Source organism: Phodopus roborovskii, unplaced genomic scaffold (genome assembly GCF_943737965.1).
Source record: "Phodopus roborovskii unplaced genomic scaffold, PHOROB, whole genome shotgun sequence".
NCBI classification, from domain to species: domain Eukaryota; kingdom Metazoa; phylum Chordata; class Mammalia; order Rodentia; family Cricetidae; genus Phodopus; species Phodopus roborovskii.
This window is the reverse complement of record NW_026126441.1, coordinates 26163-44005: the sequence shown is the minus strand read 5'-3', so window position 1 is coordinate 44005 and position 17843 is coordinate 26163. Positions and strand designations below refer to the sequence as shown.

At 43.9% G+C, this 17843-nt stretch overlaps 1 protein-coding gene across 1 annotated transcript in view; it reads right to left on the bottom strand.

Annotated features, from left to right (window-relative positions):
- Positions 1–8855, bottom strand: part of Nfx1 (nuclear transcription factor, X-box binding 1) — a 67220-nt gene extending 58365 nt beyond the window's left edge. The window contains exons 1-2 of the mRNA XM_051187552.1: positions 8731–8855; positions 2690–3679 (exon numbers count right to left, since the gene is read on the bottom strand). Coding sequence (XP_051043509.1) covers positions 2690–3679; positions 8731–8755 — 1015 coding nt within the window. The 5' untranslated portion in view covers positions 8756–8855. The remainder of the gene's footprint in view (positions 1–2689; positions 3680–8730) is intronic.
- Positions 8856–17843: the final 8988 nt, after the last annotated feature.

The window sequence follows — 17843 nt, the reverse complement described above, 5'->3', positions numbered from 1 at the left end:
GGCTAGGGCTACACAGAGGACACCCACATCTAAAAATAAAGAAACAAACAAACATAGCAGGGGGTGGTGCACACCTTTAATCCCAGCACTCAGAGGCTGGGTTACATAGGGAGACTTAAAAAAAGGGAAGAAAGTATCTTCTTTTTAACTAGTCTAAGATTCTTAGCACTGTCATGGAAACAATTTTCCTTTCCTTTCCTTTCCTTTCCTTTCCTTTCCTTTCCTTTCCTTTCCTTTCCTTTCCTTTCCTTTCCTTTCCTTTCCGACAGGGTTTCTCTGTCTTGACTGTCCTGGAACTAGCTCTGTAGACCAGGCTGGCCTCAAACTCTTCGATCTGCTTCCCTCTACAAATTATGGTTTCAAGTGATAAATTTGGAAACAAAAGTATGCAAATGATACAAAAACACATTCTTGTCAAGGACTGGAAGAGATAAATACTATAGGGATAACAAAAGGCTCCCTAGATATGAAACTCAATTAGCTTTTAAAACATCCATAGTTTACTCCTGGAACTAGAGCACAAACCTTTAATCCTAGCACTTGGGAAGGCAGAGAAACTCTGGGAGTTCTAGCCCAGCTTCATCTACATAGGACTTCCAAGCAAGCCAGGGATGCACAGTGAGATCCTGTCTAAAGGGAGTTAATGAATAAAGCACTGTTGGCCAATAGGAAAGCAAGATAGATGAGACTAGGAGACAAGGAAAAGGGAGGAAGGAGTAGGGAGGAGATTCAAGATGGAGGATGGAGAGAGAGCAGAACGCCAGCTTCCTCTCCGGTAAGATGAGACAACGTGGAAATATTTAGATTAATAGAAATGGGCTAATATTTAAGACAGAGCTAGCTCATAAGAAACTAGTAACTGGCCAACAGCATATATACACATTTTAATGACAATTCAATGATATCACTTTTCCTCACTGCAGAACCTTCCAAGTCCTCTTCCTTAAACTCTTTCCATCTCCCCTCACTCTGGAACTGACAGTGTCTTTAATGTTGATTATGAAATTTACACATATGTAAATATGTGCAGAAACATTTAAATACCACAACTTGTTAAGTCAAAAAACAAACAAACCAAAAAACAGAGACTGAAGATGTTATGACTGCTATAGCATCCATGAGAATGGGAAAACCATTTTGTAATATGTCTTATGCATTTCCAAATTTCTAATCGACCTCCTGTATTTTCTTCAATTGAAATGGTTCTGAGTATGCTTGTCATGCGCATGTGTTTGTGTCTGTTCTTACCTGCTGTATTTTAAAAATAAAATATCAAGTTCAGTATTGAAAAAAAAAAAAAAAAAAGGGAGTTCAACATTGAAGGGATGGCTCAGTGGCGTACTAATAATCCTGTTAAGAACCTGAGTTCAGTTCCTAGTATCCCTATGGCATGACCACTTGTAACTTCAGTTCCAGGGGGATCTGATGATTTCTTCTGGCCTCATAGGGTTTCTTGGTACACACAGTGACGCACACACATACACTCAGGTGTGCATGCACACACACACACATACCTTTAATTCTAGCACCCAGGAGGCAGTCAGACTTCTGAGTTCAAAGCCAGCCTAGTCTACATAGCAAATTCCAGGCAAGCCAGGGCTACAAAGTGAGAGCCTATCTCAAAACAAAAACAAGGAGCCTGAAGGGGTCTCAGTGTGTAAGAGCACAGGATGCTTCTTCCAGAGGATTTGGGTTTGATTCCTAGCTTACAATCAGCTGTAACTTCAGTTCTAGGGGGCCTGACATTTTCTGATCTCCATGGGCATCAGGCACACATAGTGCAGATACACATACAGGTGAAACAGCCATACATATAACAAATTGAAAGTAAAATTAAACAACAACAAAAAAGTTTAGCAATGAGCAAAGGGGTAGGAACTCTAGATAGAGGGTACTGCATACAACAGTTTGTATAGACAAAATAAGAAGGAATCTGGAATAAAATGGCAGAAAGTACAGCAACAGAAGATGGGACTGTTGAGGAAAAGCTAGAATCTACAGGTGTCAGAACCCAAGATAGAGGAATGACGAGTTCAAGATATGTTTTGGAAAAATTATTCACTGATGGAGCAAAAGATAAATTGAAAAAAGAATCAAGACAGGAGACAGGATCATCTCAATGGAGCAAACAAGAAGAGAGGAGATGATATAAGCTATAAATTGCCAAGTCTGCTTCTGCAATCATAACTTAAAAGAGAAATAACCAAATAGCTGTATCATCTCTAGCTACATTTAAAGCCCTTACACAATAATTTATTGGAGGAAAGTAAGTAAACAAAAAAAGTGATGGGCCTGGTGGTACAGGCTTGTTTGTAATACCAGCTACTCAGGATGTTGAGGCAGGAACTGCACAAGTCCCCAAGCCCTGCCTAGATTATAGAGAAAGTTCAAGGCTACCCTGGGTAACTTACAAAGACTGTGTTTCACTCGAATAATAACGATTTGGGGATATAGCTCAGTGGCAGAGAGCTTGCAACCCAGTCTCAAACAACAAACAAGCAAAGAAACAAAAAAAAGTAAGAGGTCACTAATGAGGGCAGCAATGGGTAGTGGCAGGATCCAAGCAGGCACTGGATTTAGGTAGAGACTTCACTATGCTATCTTTTTTATCTCCTAGTTTCTAAGTATATGAGTGCACTGCTTGAAAATTAGCACCAAGTGCTCTTTCCTCCCCTCCAGGCTCACTTACCTGTATGTGTTTCCACGTTCTTCAGCACATGGGTCTGTTTGCCTCTGGGGAAAGGGGAGAGCACTTGAGGGTCCTGTCTCCTTACAGCATTCTTCTCTTGGTCAACCCTTCTGGAAGACTTGTTGACAACTGTCAAATTCCCAGTGTCACAGGCTGACTTTGCTGGCCTTTCTCTGAGATTATCCTTTGGAATGGGGGGCATGTTGTTTTTGGGCCCTGAATTTGTATGTCGTTGATTCTCCTGTTTGGGTTGGTTCCTGCCTGGCCGTGGTCTGGCACCCTCCACTTCCCAGGGAGGCCTTTTCTGTGGGTATCTTCTCTGCTCATTGCGTCTTGATACACATCCATCCACTACAGCTTTTCTACAGGACACATCTGAAAAGTCAGTGTGGGAAACCCCCACAGGCCTGGTATTTTCATCCTCAGACTTAGGGCTCATTCTATTACCCCAATCGGATTTGAGTTTCCCTTTGGCCTTTGGTCCTCTGCCATAGTTGTATACAAGCTGTGCTGCCTTTTTGGGTTTTGCTCCTCTGGGATCTGCAATAACCACATCTTTCTCGCTCTCAGAAGGGCTGTGCTCCCTAGGGTCTGTTCCACTCTCTGACCTGGACACACTTTCTAAACTAGATGCATCTGACGTCTGCTCAGTGAGCCCTTGCGCTTTCTTGACTCTGCTTTGGTACTTTTCATTCCTCAGTTTCTGCCACGGCTGATTCTGAAGACCATGGTTCTTGAGTGATTTATTAGATGAGTGGTAAAAAGCCTGTTGATTCTTAGGTTTGCTTCCAGAGGCGTAACTGTGCTGATGAACAGCAGAGATGTCATCATAAGGGACCTGCCTAGGAAGGTGACAGGGAGGTGAGGAACTGTAATTTCTTCTGCCAATCCTATTAGAGTCGAGTCTTCTTTGGGTCCCACAATTTAGACCAGAATTTTTTCTCTCCTGAGGAATGAACTCAGCAGCATCTGTATTGAATTTAAAAGTGCCTAGGAAACAAGAAACAGATATCCAGTAAGAAACTAATGTCGCTTATGAAGCCCATAAGACTCTAAAGGCATATCTAAAAGAATTTTCTTGTATAAAACAGGCTTAATGAGATCGTCTCCTTGAAAGTGTCAGGCCCTCAGTCCTTGTGGAGGACAATTAGTATATCATGTCTGTAGAGGCAACATTGATGTTCACTGATGGCCAAGGCCATCTAACACTATGAACATACATTTATTCAAAAATCTTAGGAGAGCCAAAGCCAGGCACGATAGTATGCACTGGTAATCCCTCACTTGGAAGTGAAATTCAAGAAGAGCCTGAGCTACATGAGAACCTATAACCAAAACCTACATGCTCTAATCTCAGTACTGGAGAAGTCTAGGCAGAAGGATCAAAAGTTTGAGAGCAGACCAGGATTCAGAGTAAGACGCTATCTCAATAAAAATGAAGGTCAGGGTTAGGGATGAGATATTGGTCAGGAAGTTCCATGTGGTCTTTCCAAACACTAAAGCAGCATTGCTTAATAGCAAGCAAACAGGATTTGAAGTCAGCTAAAATGGGTTTAAAGTCTGAATTAGCTTAGGGATATCACCTGACCATCCTTAGCTTTTGTTTCTACATCTATAATAAAGGATAACAACATTTATTTAAGAGGGTTGTTATGGCACCTAAAAGAGTTCATACAGACACTATTAGCATAGTGAGTATGGTAGTCTCCATCTCTTCCCCCTAGGACAGAGTTTGGCTTTTTTACATGTAACTCCTACAATATGTTCTAAAATTTCCAAGCCTTAAGATTTAACCTTACTTTAACTTCAGCCTACTCATTCCCCCCACAAGGTGATTCTGAATACAGTCAGCTCAGTTCCTGCAGCCTAAAGAAATCATCTGCCAGGGCAGGGGCGTGGTGGTGCACACTTTTAATCCCAGCACTCAGGAGGTGGAGGCAGTCAGATGCCTGTAAGCTTGAGCCAGCCTGACCTACATAGTAAGTTTGGGTCAGCCAGAGCTACATAGTAAGACCCTGTCAAGATGGGGGAGAGGGGACAGAGGGAGGGAGGGAGGGAGAGAAAAAGAGAGACTATCTGCTCAGTGACACAAAACCAGTCAGTGACAGTCAGTTACAGTAGCAATCAACAGTCTGTAAAGCATGAATTTAAGTCTCGGCCTACCATTTATTGTTGTTTGAAATCATCTGTCTTCTGTCATTTGAGAAAAGGCCTCACTATGTAGTCCAGGCTACCTTCACATTCACTACACAGCTCAGGCTGGCTTAAAACTTCCAATCCTCTTGCCTCAACCTTCTAAGTAATGCAATTACAGGCATGCACTATCGTGCCCTGCTTTATCATGCTTTAATGTGTTACTTAGCCCCAGTTTTCTTATATGTAATGGAAATCATAATCCCTATATCAGAGTTGCCAGGGATTCTAAGTAAGTTAGTAAAGCAATAACATGCCTACAGTGGTTAAATCAATACTTTATTATTGCTAACTAAACACAGACTCCAATGGCTATAATGCAGAACTTACAAATTTCAAGTTTAATAATATGGCCTGGTACTTATTAGGTACTTAGTATGTGCTACACATTCTTTTAAGCACTTTTTTTTTTTTTTTGGAGACAGGGTTTCTCTGTATTGCTTTGGAGCCTGTCCTGGAACTCACTCTGTAGATCAGGCTGGCCTGGAACTCACAGCAATTTGCCTGTCTTTGGGACTAAATTTGTGCGTCACCACTGGGCTTCTAAGCACTTACCATGTGTTAACTTCTTTATTCCATTTTAATTGTGTACGTGTAGGTATCTGTGTGTGTGTGTGTGTACACCATGAACATGTGGGTGTCCTGAGGCAAGATAAGCCATCAGATTCCCTGGAGCTGCAGGTACAGGCAGTTCTGAGTCACCTGATGTGTAGGAGCTAAGAAACAAACTTGGTCTTCTGGAGGAGCATAAAGTGCTCTTACCAGCTGAGACATCTCTCCAGCCCCATTAACTTGTTTAATCTTCACATTCCAGATGAGAAAACTAGAGCACAGTAACTTGCCCAAGGCCACAGGCACTCCAAGGCAGCTCAGAATTCTGACTTAGGACACGTAGCATTCATGACTTTGTGCTTATTCTTACACTGCACATTGACAGGGTCAAGGCAGCAGATACCACAGAAACATAGTGAAGAATTGGCGAGATCATAAAGGCCATAGAGAAACCTCTCATTCAATCCAGGATCTGTCCCAAACACTTCCACACAGATAGTGTCCTGAGGATGGAGGACCTCACAAAATGGCAGTATCAGGAAGGTTTAGACAAACTCAGAGAGTGGCAGAGGTAATCTGGAAACGTGATAAATTTAAACCAGGAATGAGTAAACTATACCAAGAAGTGTTATACATTTCTTTCCTTCTTTGAAGAAGCAAGGATGGAGGGGCTTGAAAAAAAAAAAAAAAAAAAAAGGTCAGTAAAGCTGTCCAATAGCCTGGTAAAGGTAAAGTGAACAGATCCAGACAATGCTGGACCTAGCCATATATAGTTGTGCTTTCACTAGCCCTAAGCTGAAGCCCTCAGAAAGACAGACACAAGGAAGGGAAAAGGGGCACATGAATCAGGAAATTGTACCAGAGCTCAGGTCAGATACTTGTTTCACTATTTTAAGTGGAAGATCTTCTGTAAGGGAGCTGAGCTGTCTTCTCACCAAGGCATCATTATAACACAAGTAAGGGACACCAGAGATCCAACAACACACAGCAATATGTAGAGTTGTTCACAAAGTTGGTGTTAGAAAGTCTGATCATAGGCTGGTCAGCACTGGGGAAGCAGAGGCAGGTGGATCTCTGAGTTCGAGGCCAGCTTGGTCTACAAAGCAGGTTCCAGGGCTGTTACACAGAGAAGCTCTATTTCAGGGGAGTGTAGGAGGAGAAAGAAGGAAAATCTGATCATGGGAAAGAAAGATTCTTCAGTTCTGTATTAGTCTGTAGCAGTTCTCAACCTGTGGGCCTTGACCCCTTTGAAATCAATGACTCTTTCACATGGGCCACCCAGTGCCATCTGAAAACAAGTATTTATATCCATTCGTAACAGGAGTGAAATTAGTTACAAAGTAGCAACAAAAATAATTATGGCTGGGGAACTACATGAGGAATATAGTAAATGATCACAGTATCAGGAAGGTTGAGAACCACTGCCTTAGGGAGTGTGTGAACTACAGAGGATGTGACAGTAAGAAAGGACAAAGGCTAAAGAAATAAGGAAGTAGCTGGGCGTTAGTGGCGCATGCCTTTGATCCCAGCACTCGGGAGGCAGAGGCAGGCAGATCTCTGTGAGTTTGAGACTAGCCTGGTCTACAAGAGCTAGTTCCAGGACAGGCTCCAAAAACAATACAGAGAAACCCTGTCTCAAAAAACAAAAAAGAAAGGAAGAAAGAAAGAAGTAGGAATTTCCTGAACAAGGGGCTCGGCAGATGCTTTAGGAGTGGAAGTAGTAACCTAGAGCACAGTCCTAAAGGCTAAAGTCATGAGTCACAACTAGCCCTCACTGAGCTCTGCTTCAAATATCTAAGTCAGAAGTGAATGTGAGGCTGAGATGATGAACAGATTCAGTTTAGAGGGCCAGTGAAGACCTAGAGAGAGAGAATAATAACATATCTGCCTAAAGTTTTCCACCCTTTAAGCCGAGACAGGAATGTACATCTTGCCTGTCGCTCAGTACACAACAAATACATGCACAGCCTTAGTAGTGCCTGTCAATTTGTCAGAAGCACAGCTATAATTGGACACTGCTGTGCTGATTTTCAGGAAGAGCAGGCCATGAAGACAAATCTACAGAGTGGGTTGTGACAAGTAGTCTTTTAAATCTTAACATGAGTTGTTGATAGTAAAATAAACTACTGCTTCTCCCCCCCTCGACCCTCATCCCACCCTTCCAAGATATATAAGGGCTCACTATATAACCTAGGCTGACCTGGAACTGGCTATGTAGACTAGGCTGGTTTTGAACTCAAAGATTCTCCTGCTTCAGCCTCCCTAGTGCTGGGAATAAAGCTGTGTGCCACTATGCCTGATAACAATGAAACATTTGGTTCACTTAAAAAACATTTTTTTTTTTTTTTTTTTTTTTTAAGTGTGTGTGTGTCTGTTAGCAGGGAAAGGGAACGGGATATATGCCACGTGTATGCTGATACCCTCGGTGGCCAGCAGAGGGCGTCAGATCTCCTAGAGATGAAGTGACAGGAGGATGTGCAAACCCAACGTGATTCTTGAGGATGGAGTTAAGAGTTCTTAAATATGATATCAACTATCCTGTTTCGTGGTTCACTTTTACGTTTTGGTTAAGTGTGTACTAACATCCTAGTGCAAAAATGTTTCTTTTTGATTGCTGTCCACAATTTGAAACCCCGATCTATAAATACACCATGAAGAAAATGGAAATAACTTGCATGAACAGTCAAATGAGGTTGTCTCTACTACAGAGAGGCTCCAGGAAGGAAAGTGAGCCAACAATTAGGGACAAAACTGGTAGGGCCCGGGAATTAGCTTACGGGCTCCAAACTGACAGATGAGGAAACTGAGACAGGATCACACACGTCACGGCAAAATGGGATTTCACACCACTTGAGGCTGGACCTGCTCGCAACCGCGCGGGACGCCACCGCCGCTCCGAGAGGTGGCTAACACACCCCTAGCACTGCGCGCAAACTAGCCGGACTCCAGGGCCCACTACGGAGCCTCGCCTACGCCCGCCCGCCCGCCGGACTCCGTGCCGCGCTGCCTCGGGAGGGCCGGAAGGAGCCCCGCGGGGGCGCGGGACGCCCATGTCCGCTCGGGGGGGGCACCGGCACCCTTTCGTTCACCGCTGAAACCCAAGGGCCGAGCTTCACCACCCTGTGGAAGATGGTGGAGGGCTCCGTATGGGCAGCGCGCGTGGCTTGGCCCTCGCGAGCCACTGTCCCCGCGCAGCACGCGCCCCTCGCGGCACCTCAGTGGCCCGAACCCTTCCGATCCCGTTGCTGACGAAACCGCCGCACCCTAGAGGTCCCGCGCGGGGAAACAGACGGTACCTGAGACCGGAGGCGCCTCCGCCATCCCGTGCTGTGCCGCAGCACCTCAAGCGAGCCCCGCCACCGAGAGAGGGCTGTCACCTGGTCACGTGCCCCGGATTTCCGGCGCCGAGTAGTCTCTCTTGCGCGCGCGTAGATGGTCTCGGGGGTGGTGCCGCTCGAATACAGTGGAATGGCGCATTTGGGACGTCAGACAGATGCGTCGGGCCTGGGCGGAAGCGCGGGCACGGGTTGCAGAAGGGGACCCAAATCGTCGGAGATGGGCAGGACTCGCGTAATCGTTGTTTTTCGTTTTCAGACGTGCTATGTTCTCAGGCTGCAGAGCCTTTTGTCATGCCCTGCCGTCCGCCCAACTTTAAATGGCCTTCGGATACAGTTTGCCTGGAGTGACTAACCCAGGCGGCGAGTAACCCAGGTGGGGTACTGTAGTAATCAAAAGGCAGTGTGTGTGTGTGTGTGTGTGTGTGTGTGTGTGTGTGTGTGTGTGTGTGTGTGGTACTGTAGTAATCAAAAGGCAGTGTGTGTGTGTGTGTGTGTGTGTGTGTGTGTGTGTGTGTAATGTGAGGGTGTGATGGGGGCGGGGTGTCACGATGGAGCCCCAGGTTGGCCTTGAAGTAGGATCTTTCTTGTCTCAGCCTCCTTTATAGGCTGAGACATCAGCCTCCTAGCATCAGCACTCCTAGCTAGAAATACAAATTTATAAAGTTTTAGTTTCCTTTGGGTTCTATTTCTCAAGGCAAGGTGTGGTGAGCCAGGTCTCTAATCCTAGTACTCTGGGGGCACATGCCAGCTTGAGTTACAAAGTGAGTTCCAGGCTAGCCAGGGTGACAGTAAGACCCCGTCTCAAACATTTTCCACGATGTCTGTGACCACTCTGGCCACAGGACTTTGCACTTCTGTAGACTAACTCCTATAGACTAAGAAACCCTTTCTACTGGGTAGCTTAGCCTGTCCAGAGCCCTGTAAATCTGGGAATCCTTTAGGTTATGATGTTGTTTATCTGTCTTTAAGTGTTGCAGCTCCAAGGGGAAAGGCTTCCCCAGTGCAAGTGTTGCAGCTCTGAAGGGCAAGATATCTATCCCTATAGTGAGAGGTGAAGGAATGTCACAAAGTCACACTGAACAACAAACCTCACACAAGAGATATTAGGAAAGACACAGGAGGGAGGGTGGCTGCCTCTGTTCCTGTGAAAAGCAGCAAAGAACTGAGCAGAAGACAGGCTTTGATAGGGTTTCTTGGGGATGGTGTTCCCAGGTGGCCTGGGATTGAAGGGGTTTTGTTAGTAATCCAGTCCTCACCAATTTTGTAGCCCTATGGTGATCACTGAGTCTATTAGGCCCTGGAAGATGAGGATGGTCTGAAGCACCCATTGGAGATCCTGGATGAACTGAGAGGAAAACCAGTGGAAAATAGCTGGGGAAGTAGTCCAGCCACCCCAGTAGTGATCATGCCCAGACTGTTAGAGAGGGTGTGACCTGAACTGCCCCTTTGTCATGCCATGCCACTATAAACCTTGTGATGGGAACTGGCAAGGATTCTTTACCAGGTACCATCCCTAGTTTTGGAAAAAGGAACACCAGGGCACAACTCCCAAACCACCAAGCAGGTAGGCAGCTGTAAACTTGAGTGTTGAAGAGAGTTGAGGCATTGTGAATGGGCATGGGGCTGGGTGGGAGTACTAAGGATCAAGGTATTAATTACAATTTGTGGGATCCAGGGTGCCCACAAAGTGTATCCCTGAGGAATAAAAGCAGTCTGTGATATTGAAGAGAGAGATGTGGGGGAGATAAGGGGTGGTAGTTCTGTGTAGCTTACAGCAAATGAAAGGCTGTAAACCCCTTGAGGTACTAATGGCTAGGCCCTGCCCCCAGACTTCTCTAATAGTCATTTCCAGAAAAAAGCTCAACATGTGGCCACAAAATCCAACCGGTCCTTGAGCTTGCCCTGAGGTCAGGCCACCCTGGATAGCTACCAAAAAACTCTAAAACCTGCCTGTTGCTCAGTTCCTTGTGCTTCTTGCCCAAGCAGAGGCAGCCATCCCTGCTCCTGTGTCTTTCTCAATAAATCCCGTGTGAGGCTTGTTGTTGGGCGTGGCTTTGTGATATTCCTTGGCTTCTGACTGCCAGGACACCTTTCCCCTCAGAGCTGTAACAGTTAAACATAAGGTGAAACAGTCTCAGTCCAGTAGGCAAGGCCACAAATGGTGGTGTGAGCTTCACCCAGGATGGACACAAAACTCACATTCTCCAAAGATGTCTGGCTGATATGTAGAGGTTGTGGTCTGAAACATGAGATGGTGTGACAAGGAGATGTGATCAGTGTTGTCTAAGAGAGGTCTTTTGGGGAGCATTGGCACATTTTATCCTGTCTATACCTAGGAATTGAGAGAGAGTGGGGTGTACTCTCTGTATTGTGATCATGCCTGATGGGATGCCATGACTCCTTCATTAGTATATAAAAGATGCCCCATTCTGCACAAAAGGTAGAATGCCATGTCTCCTACAGTACTGTTAAAGGTGTCCTCCATTAGCTTCTGGCCAACTTCAACGGTAATATCTAGTCTGATCATAGAGAAAGCAAGCATGGGAGACAGGTGTTTTTGAAGTCTATTTAGGCATTACAGGGACAAGTGTCTCCTTTTGGCAACCTGCTGGTGAGTCGTCTCCAGCCCTCACCCCTCGAGTGTTCTGGCTGAACTGCTGAGAATAGTTTTGAAATCCTAATGTAACAATAACATGGGGGAGGGGTGGAGAAATCTGAAACACTTTTCATTACCTTAAATCACTTAGACCCTCAGAACTTTAGCTTTCATATGCTCAGACCTTTATAACACTTCCTTGAACCCTCAGAACTTACTTTTACCAGAGACATAAGTAGTTATTGCTGAGAGCAGTCATTGCAAAGCAAGTTCCTTTAGATCCTTTCGGTTCCTCTTTCTCTGTCACAGTCAGGTGGTCCACCTGACACAGGACAAAGATTTGGGAGGAAACCTTTACACAAACATGCTTGGGTCTAGAGGAAGAGAGCCAGTTTTCCAATAAAGTAGGACAACTTTAATATTATCCATATTTTAAAAGACATTTGAATCCCTTTGAAACTGAATCCAGTGACTAGAAAGCTCAGAGGTAAATTCTGAGCCCTGACAATCAAAACAGCCATGGCAAGCAGCACTAGCAGTGGTGGCTGGCCAAGCAGAGAAAGCAGAAACATACTCAAAGTAGACCAGTTAGAAACAAAACATGTGGTCACCATACATTCAGCTGAGCCTGGCCCATTTCTATCTCTGTTCCCATGTTTGCCACAAGACTTATGGACACAACAGAAAACACAGATCCATCTGTGCATATAGACAGACAGCTAAACTTTCCAAACCACCAGGACCAGGTGGGCTAGCGACATCTGCTTTTGCCCTGGATGGGAGTGAGAGGGTTTTGTAGTTGGGTGATGAAAGAAGGATTATGTTTGGCTATAGAAGGCTTTTGGGTGTCCCATAGTCAGGGATGTACCTGGGAGGTTGGCAAGGGAAAAGGTGACTGAAAAGACAAGATGTCTCTGTCATTTCTAGAGTTTATTACCCTTCTGTGGTCTTTGATGGAGTTGAAGACAGTTATGGTTATAGTTTTCCTTAGTTAGGATTAAAGATAAGTTCCATATAGGACTTTAGACTCAAAAATGTAGGCTAGATGATAAAATAGTTTCTTTTAACCTTACTAAATGTCAATGAACTAAATATTGCTAACTGTTATTTTTACTTGATAACTGTTGTGATATATATTTTGCTGTTAAGGTTAAAACCCTTCATTTTATTTAGACAGAATAGAGGAGATGATGGGAGATGTCATTATGTATATATGTTTCTCATACTGGTTAATGAATAAAGCACTGTTGGCCAATAGGAAAGCAAGATAGGTGGGACTAGGAGACAAGGAGGAAAGAGGAAGTAGGAAGGAGGAGACAAGATGGAGAGTCTGGAGAGAATAGAACCGCCAGCCGCCTCTCGCTGGTAAGACCATGTGGAAATACATAGAAATGGGTTAATACTTACGACAGAGCTAGCCTATAAGAAACAAGTAACTGGCCAACAACATAATATCAAATACAGAGTCTCTGTACATTATTTGGGGCTGGCGCGGCGGTGGGACGAGGCCAGGCAGTGGGAGGAAAAACCCAACTCCTTACATTGTGTGATTTAGAGGAGAGAGAGGAAGGGTCGGTAAGCCTGGGGTCAAGTGGATTGGGGGGCAGATGAAAATAGAGGGTCCCACTTTGGCTAAGAGATCCCTTCTCAGCAAGAGGGTTGGCACCACTAGAAAGGAATGGCTAAGGTGAATACCCCTAAAGATACAACTAAGTGGTGTGGTTTGGTGAGGATAGTAAGGCTGTCCCCTTACCCCAACAATAGGTGAACAAGGAGAGGTAGGTCCCTAAAACTGTCAAGACCGAGTAGGTGGCTCTGGTGTCCAAAAGGAAGGAGATGGGTCACCCTGATACTGTGATGACTATCCCACTTACCTGATATCCTCACCATTATACTTGACCAAAGCATTCACTTATGACTTCTTCCATTCTACATCTATAGCAGTTCCCATAACCTTTCTTCTATAGAATATGTCAGGGTAATCTTAATCCATGTTCTCAGATCATGGTCACTCATAATTGGTCCTGAATATAGAATATAATTTACACCTACAGGCAAAAGCTGTGTTTTGACTCAACAACCTACAGACTAGAAGAAATTCTTTCCTACTTCCCTGAAATGACTGGTAAGGGAGCATCCAATTCCATCCACAATATAGATGATGACTTAAACAAAATAATCAGTAATCTACATGCTATTCCCAAGAGTGGGATATTCAAAATTAGTTCATGAAGTACTATATCAATTTCTGTCCAGTTGATATTTTATAGGTCGCAAATCTCAGATCAGGCTGTATATGCCCTCTTCTGTCATTCAGCATTCTAATCTTTGAGAAAATGCTTATGGCTCAACATATACAAATCTTGGAGAATGAATAACTTTCAGAGATAAGGTAGTTTAGGAAGCAAATACAAGGCAAAAATCCAATTTTGTAAAACCTAATTTCCCCTGAACTATACCACCAGTGATCACAACTGGTTAAAATGTAAAGAATAAGTGGACATGGGGTGCCCAGTCCCAGTGGGTATATCTACATAACACAATCTCTACAACTTCAGCTCAGGAACACTCTGTTGAGGGAGCATAAAGATTTTAAGTCAGAGGACCAGGATGGATGTTTGCTATGAGTTAGTGTCTTTTAGATGTTGTGCTCATGAAATCTTCCTGTGGTTACCTAAACAAGACCTGCATAATGTCAACTCCAGTTGATATACCAATGTGAATGGAGGAAGTTTCTAGACAGTCAGTGGCTACTGAGGAAGGGAGAATCAGTTGTCTCCAAGGATGAGCCCCTGAAAAATATCCAGTTTCAAGTGTTCAGCCCTAAACACATGTACATGTGAGCAACACCAAGTAGACTCAGTAAGTTCTACATATTTATGCAGGTAATCTTACAGAAGATGTCATGAGTTCAAGAGAGTGGGGAATATGGGAGGAGCTGAAGCAGGGAGCTGGGGGTGTATCATCTATAAAATTCTCAAAAAGTTTAAAAACATGTAGGAAATTCAGGAGGAAGACTAGAGCTAGAAGCATAGGTTTGAAGGTCAGTAGTAGCCACAATGATAGCTGAGGCTTCACTAAATAACAATTGAGCGAAGGGAGTATGGAGGATGAAAACTGGAACCCTGAGGAACACTAACACGCCAGGGGTACAGAGAGGGGAGTTTCGTGGGGCTGTAGAGGGAACAGGAGAAATGAAGACTATGACACAGCCAACAGTGAAGAGTTAAGTAAAATGCTTGCTGCTTAGTGGACTAACATGGTATATGTGATTAGCCAATTGTGACTCATCAAAGATTAAAAATTAAAGACCTTGGAGGTGAGTGCAGTATGGCTACTGTGGGCTGGTAAAGAGAAAGCTGTTTCAGGGAAAGCCAGAAAGTTTGTAGCCCAGCTTTGATAAAAGGCAACTTCCTGTTCACTTAAGAAACTCACCTTTCGTGCTTGCTTCGGCAGCACATATACTAAAATTGGAACAATACAGAGAAGAAGAAAAAAAAAAAACTCACCTTTCTAAAAGAAATGAAATAGTATCACAAAGGTTAAAGAATACATGGAGATCAATACACAGAAAAAGGTTTTTTGTTTGTTTGTTTTTGTTTTTTGAGGTAGGGTTTCTCTTGTAGCTTTGGAGGCTGTCCTAGAACTCACTCAGTAGATTCAGGGCTGGCCTCAAACTCAAAGATCCGCCTGCCTCTGCCTCCTGAGTGCTGGGATTAAAGGTGTGCACCACCATGGCCAGGCTAGCAGAGGCACTTTTAAAAGTAGCCTTTGTCTTCTGCAGACATAGAGGCTGTAAAGGCTATATGCCTTTAAAGCCCAGGCTTACCCACAGCTACAGCCTGGGGAGCTTTCTCGTGAGACTCCAGCTGGAACAGAAGAACATGTTCCCAAAAGGGGCAGTTTCTTTTAGGAAGAACACTGCATCTGATTGGTGGCGAAAACCAAAATGAAGCAGAAAACAGCATTCAAGATGAAGCATATGCTACTTCAAAATCATCTAAGTCATGCAGGAGCTTTGGGGGACGGGTGCACTTTGTACTGTGTCATTGCTTCCTCAGTGACAATGTCTCCATGAGAATCCACTGAGAAGCCTCAGGTCAGACTACTGCAGGTCAGAAATTTGCTTTTTACTAAAGAACAAAAGTGTTTAAGGCTAAAAATGGAGTGTTTATTAAAGATGTTATTAAATAAAACATTATAACTGGCAATACATAGATACAAATATACCTCCAACTCAATGTTGAAATTTAATTTGCCATTTTAACAGTATTAAAAGGTAGGACCTTTCAAGAAGTGATCAGGTCACAGGGGCTCAACAAGAATAGATTAAGGCCATTATGCTAGGAGTGGGTTGATTATGACTAACAGGGGTGGAGATTTTTGTTTTCAAACTGTCTCTCATGGTGACTCCATGTGATGCTTTCCTTGGTGTTATGATGTAGCCAAAAGGTCTGTCACCAAATACAACCCCCTTGGTCTTGGACTTCCCAGCTTCCAGAACTATGAGTCAAATAAACATACTGCTTCTAATCTACCCAGTCTGTGGTATTTTGTTATACCTTCAGAAAACACACCAAGACAACCAGTGATGCCAAAAAATAACAATGAATATCTGTGTGGACTGCATGGTGACCGCTGCTGCTTGCCAAAGTTCAGCATTTCACCACTGCAGACCACAATTCCCCAGCACCTTTTTACTTTCATTCTCAATGCCTTTCCCTTTGGGAAATTTTGTATGGGCTTTGGTATGTATAATGGTAACTTCACTAAACAAAATAATTCTTTGGAGAAAAGTTCCTGTCACTGTGGAACCAGGAATTCCAATGTATACTCCTAATTACACCAAGAACAGGAATATTAGAGATTTAAAAGAATTATTTATTACGTATACTGTTCTGCTTGTATGTATGCTGATAGGCCAGAAGAAGGCACCAGATCTCATTACAGATGATTGTGAGTCACCATGTGGTTGCTGGGAATTGAACTCAGGACCTCTAGAAGAGCAGCCAGTGCTCTCAACTGCTGAGCCATCTCTCCAACCCTGAATACTCTCAAACCCTGAATACCCAGGATGAAATGCCTACAATTCAGATCCATAGCCTGAGGCTATTAAGGTCAAGAGTTCAGTTAATAAATAGAGAACTCAATGGTTCGGTGTAATGGGAAGAGTAAGATATCAGGACCTTTTCTTTCCAGCATTATGAGGCCCATATAGTAAAACTAAGAAACTGAGTCAGGTGTCAGTAGTGCATGCCTTTAATCCCAGCATTCAGGAAGCAGAGGCAGGCAGATCTCTGTGGGTTTGAGGGCACCTGGTCTACAGAGCAAGTTTTAGGACAGCCACAGCTACACAGAGAAACACAGTCTGCCCCCCCCCCAAAAGGAGTACATATTGTTTCGGGGCCAGCCTTGTCTACATAGAGAGTTCCAGGACAGCCAGAGCTACATAATGAGATACTGTCTAGGAAAAAAAAAAAAAAAAAAAAAAAAAATCAAAACCAAACAAAAAAAAGTATGCCTTGTAACTACAATAGAAAAAACATTTCAGGGGCTGAGTGAAGAAGGGTCCATGGAAGAGACCAAGTGACCAGATAAGTAGAAAAATTCAGACAAGGCAGGAAAATCAGGAGAGGCTTCAAGGAAGTTATAGCATTGAAGGTTTGCTCATGGAAGACTTTTTGAGAAAGTGAGGCTTGTGGGCACAGGAGAGGGTTTATTTGGTATGCCTTATCCCACTTGTAACTAGATAGTGAACTTTTGAAGGGAGGGGCTATTGCTCTTAATAGTCCCTGGGCTGTTACAGAGTTAAAACAACTAGGATTCAGTATTGTTACTATTCAGGTATCTGTACTGGCTTGTCCTTGGGGTTCTGACAGGATAGGTCCTCAGCTGCAGCCACTAAGAGCACCGTGTGTACATATTCAATACATTCCCTTTTAAAAGGGCCCTGCCCACCTCCCATCTTTTTCTGCCTGTCCCTTTCTCTCTCTCTGCTCCCCTGCCTTCTCTTCTGCTGCTCCTGTCCCCAGAGACCGGTCTCCCCCCATTCTCCTAATATAAAAACCCCTCCACATCAGGTCTGTCACATGTCATCTTTTTCTCTTGTGCTGCTTTTTAAAAAAAATTACAGCAAATATGTTTATTGGTCTCATCTGCAGAAACATGAAAAGCTAGTGTACATGACAACATGAGTTGCCAAGCTAGGTTGGGGAGGAGTAGATTGATTAAAAGTGAATGAGAAAAGAATGAAAATATATTAGCTACTTGCTAGTTGTTGAACAAAATACTTGACAACCTACTAAAAAAAAAAAAAAAAAAAGGTTTATTTTGGCTCACAGTTTGGGGGTACAGTCCATCATGGTGGGCAGTCACAGTGGCATTAGCTTGGGGCAGCTGGTCACACTGCATCAGGGTTCAGGAAGCAGAGTGGTGAAGCCTTGTGCTCAGCTGCTTTCTCCTTTTTCTTTTAACA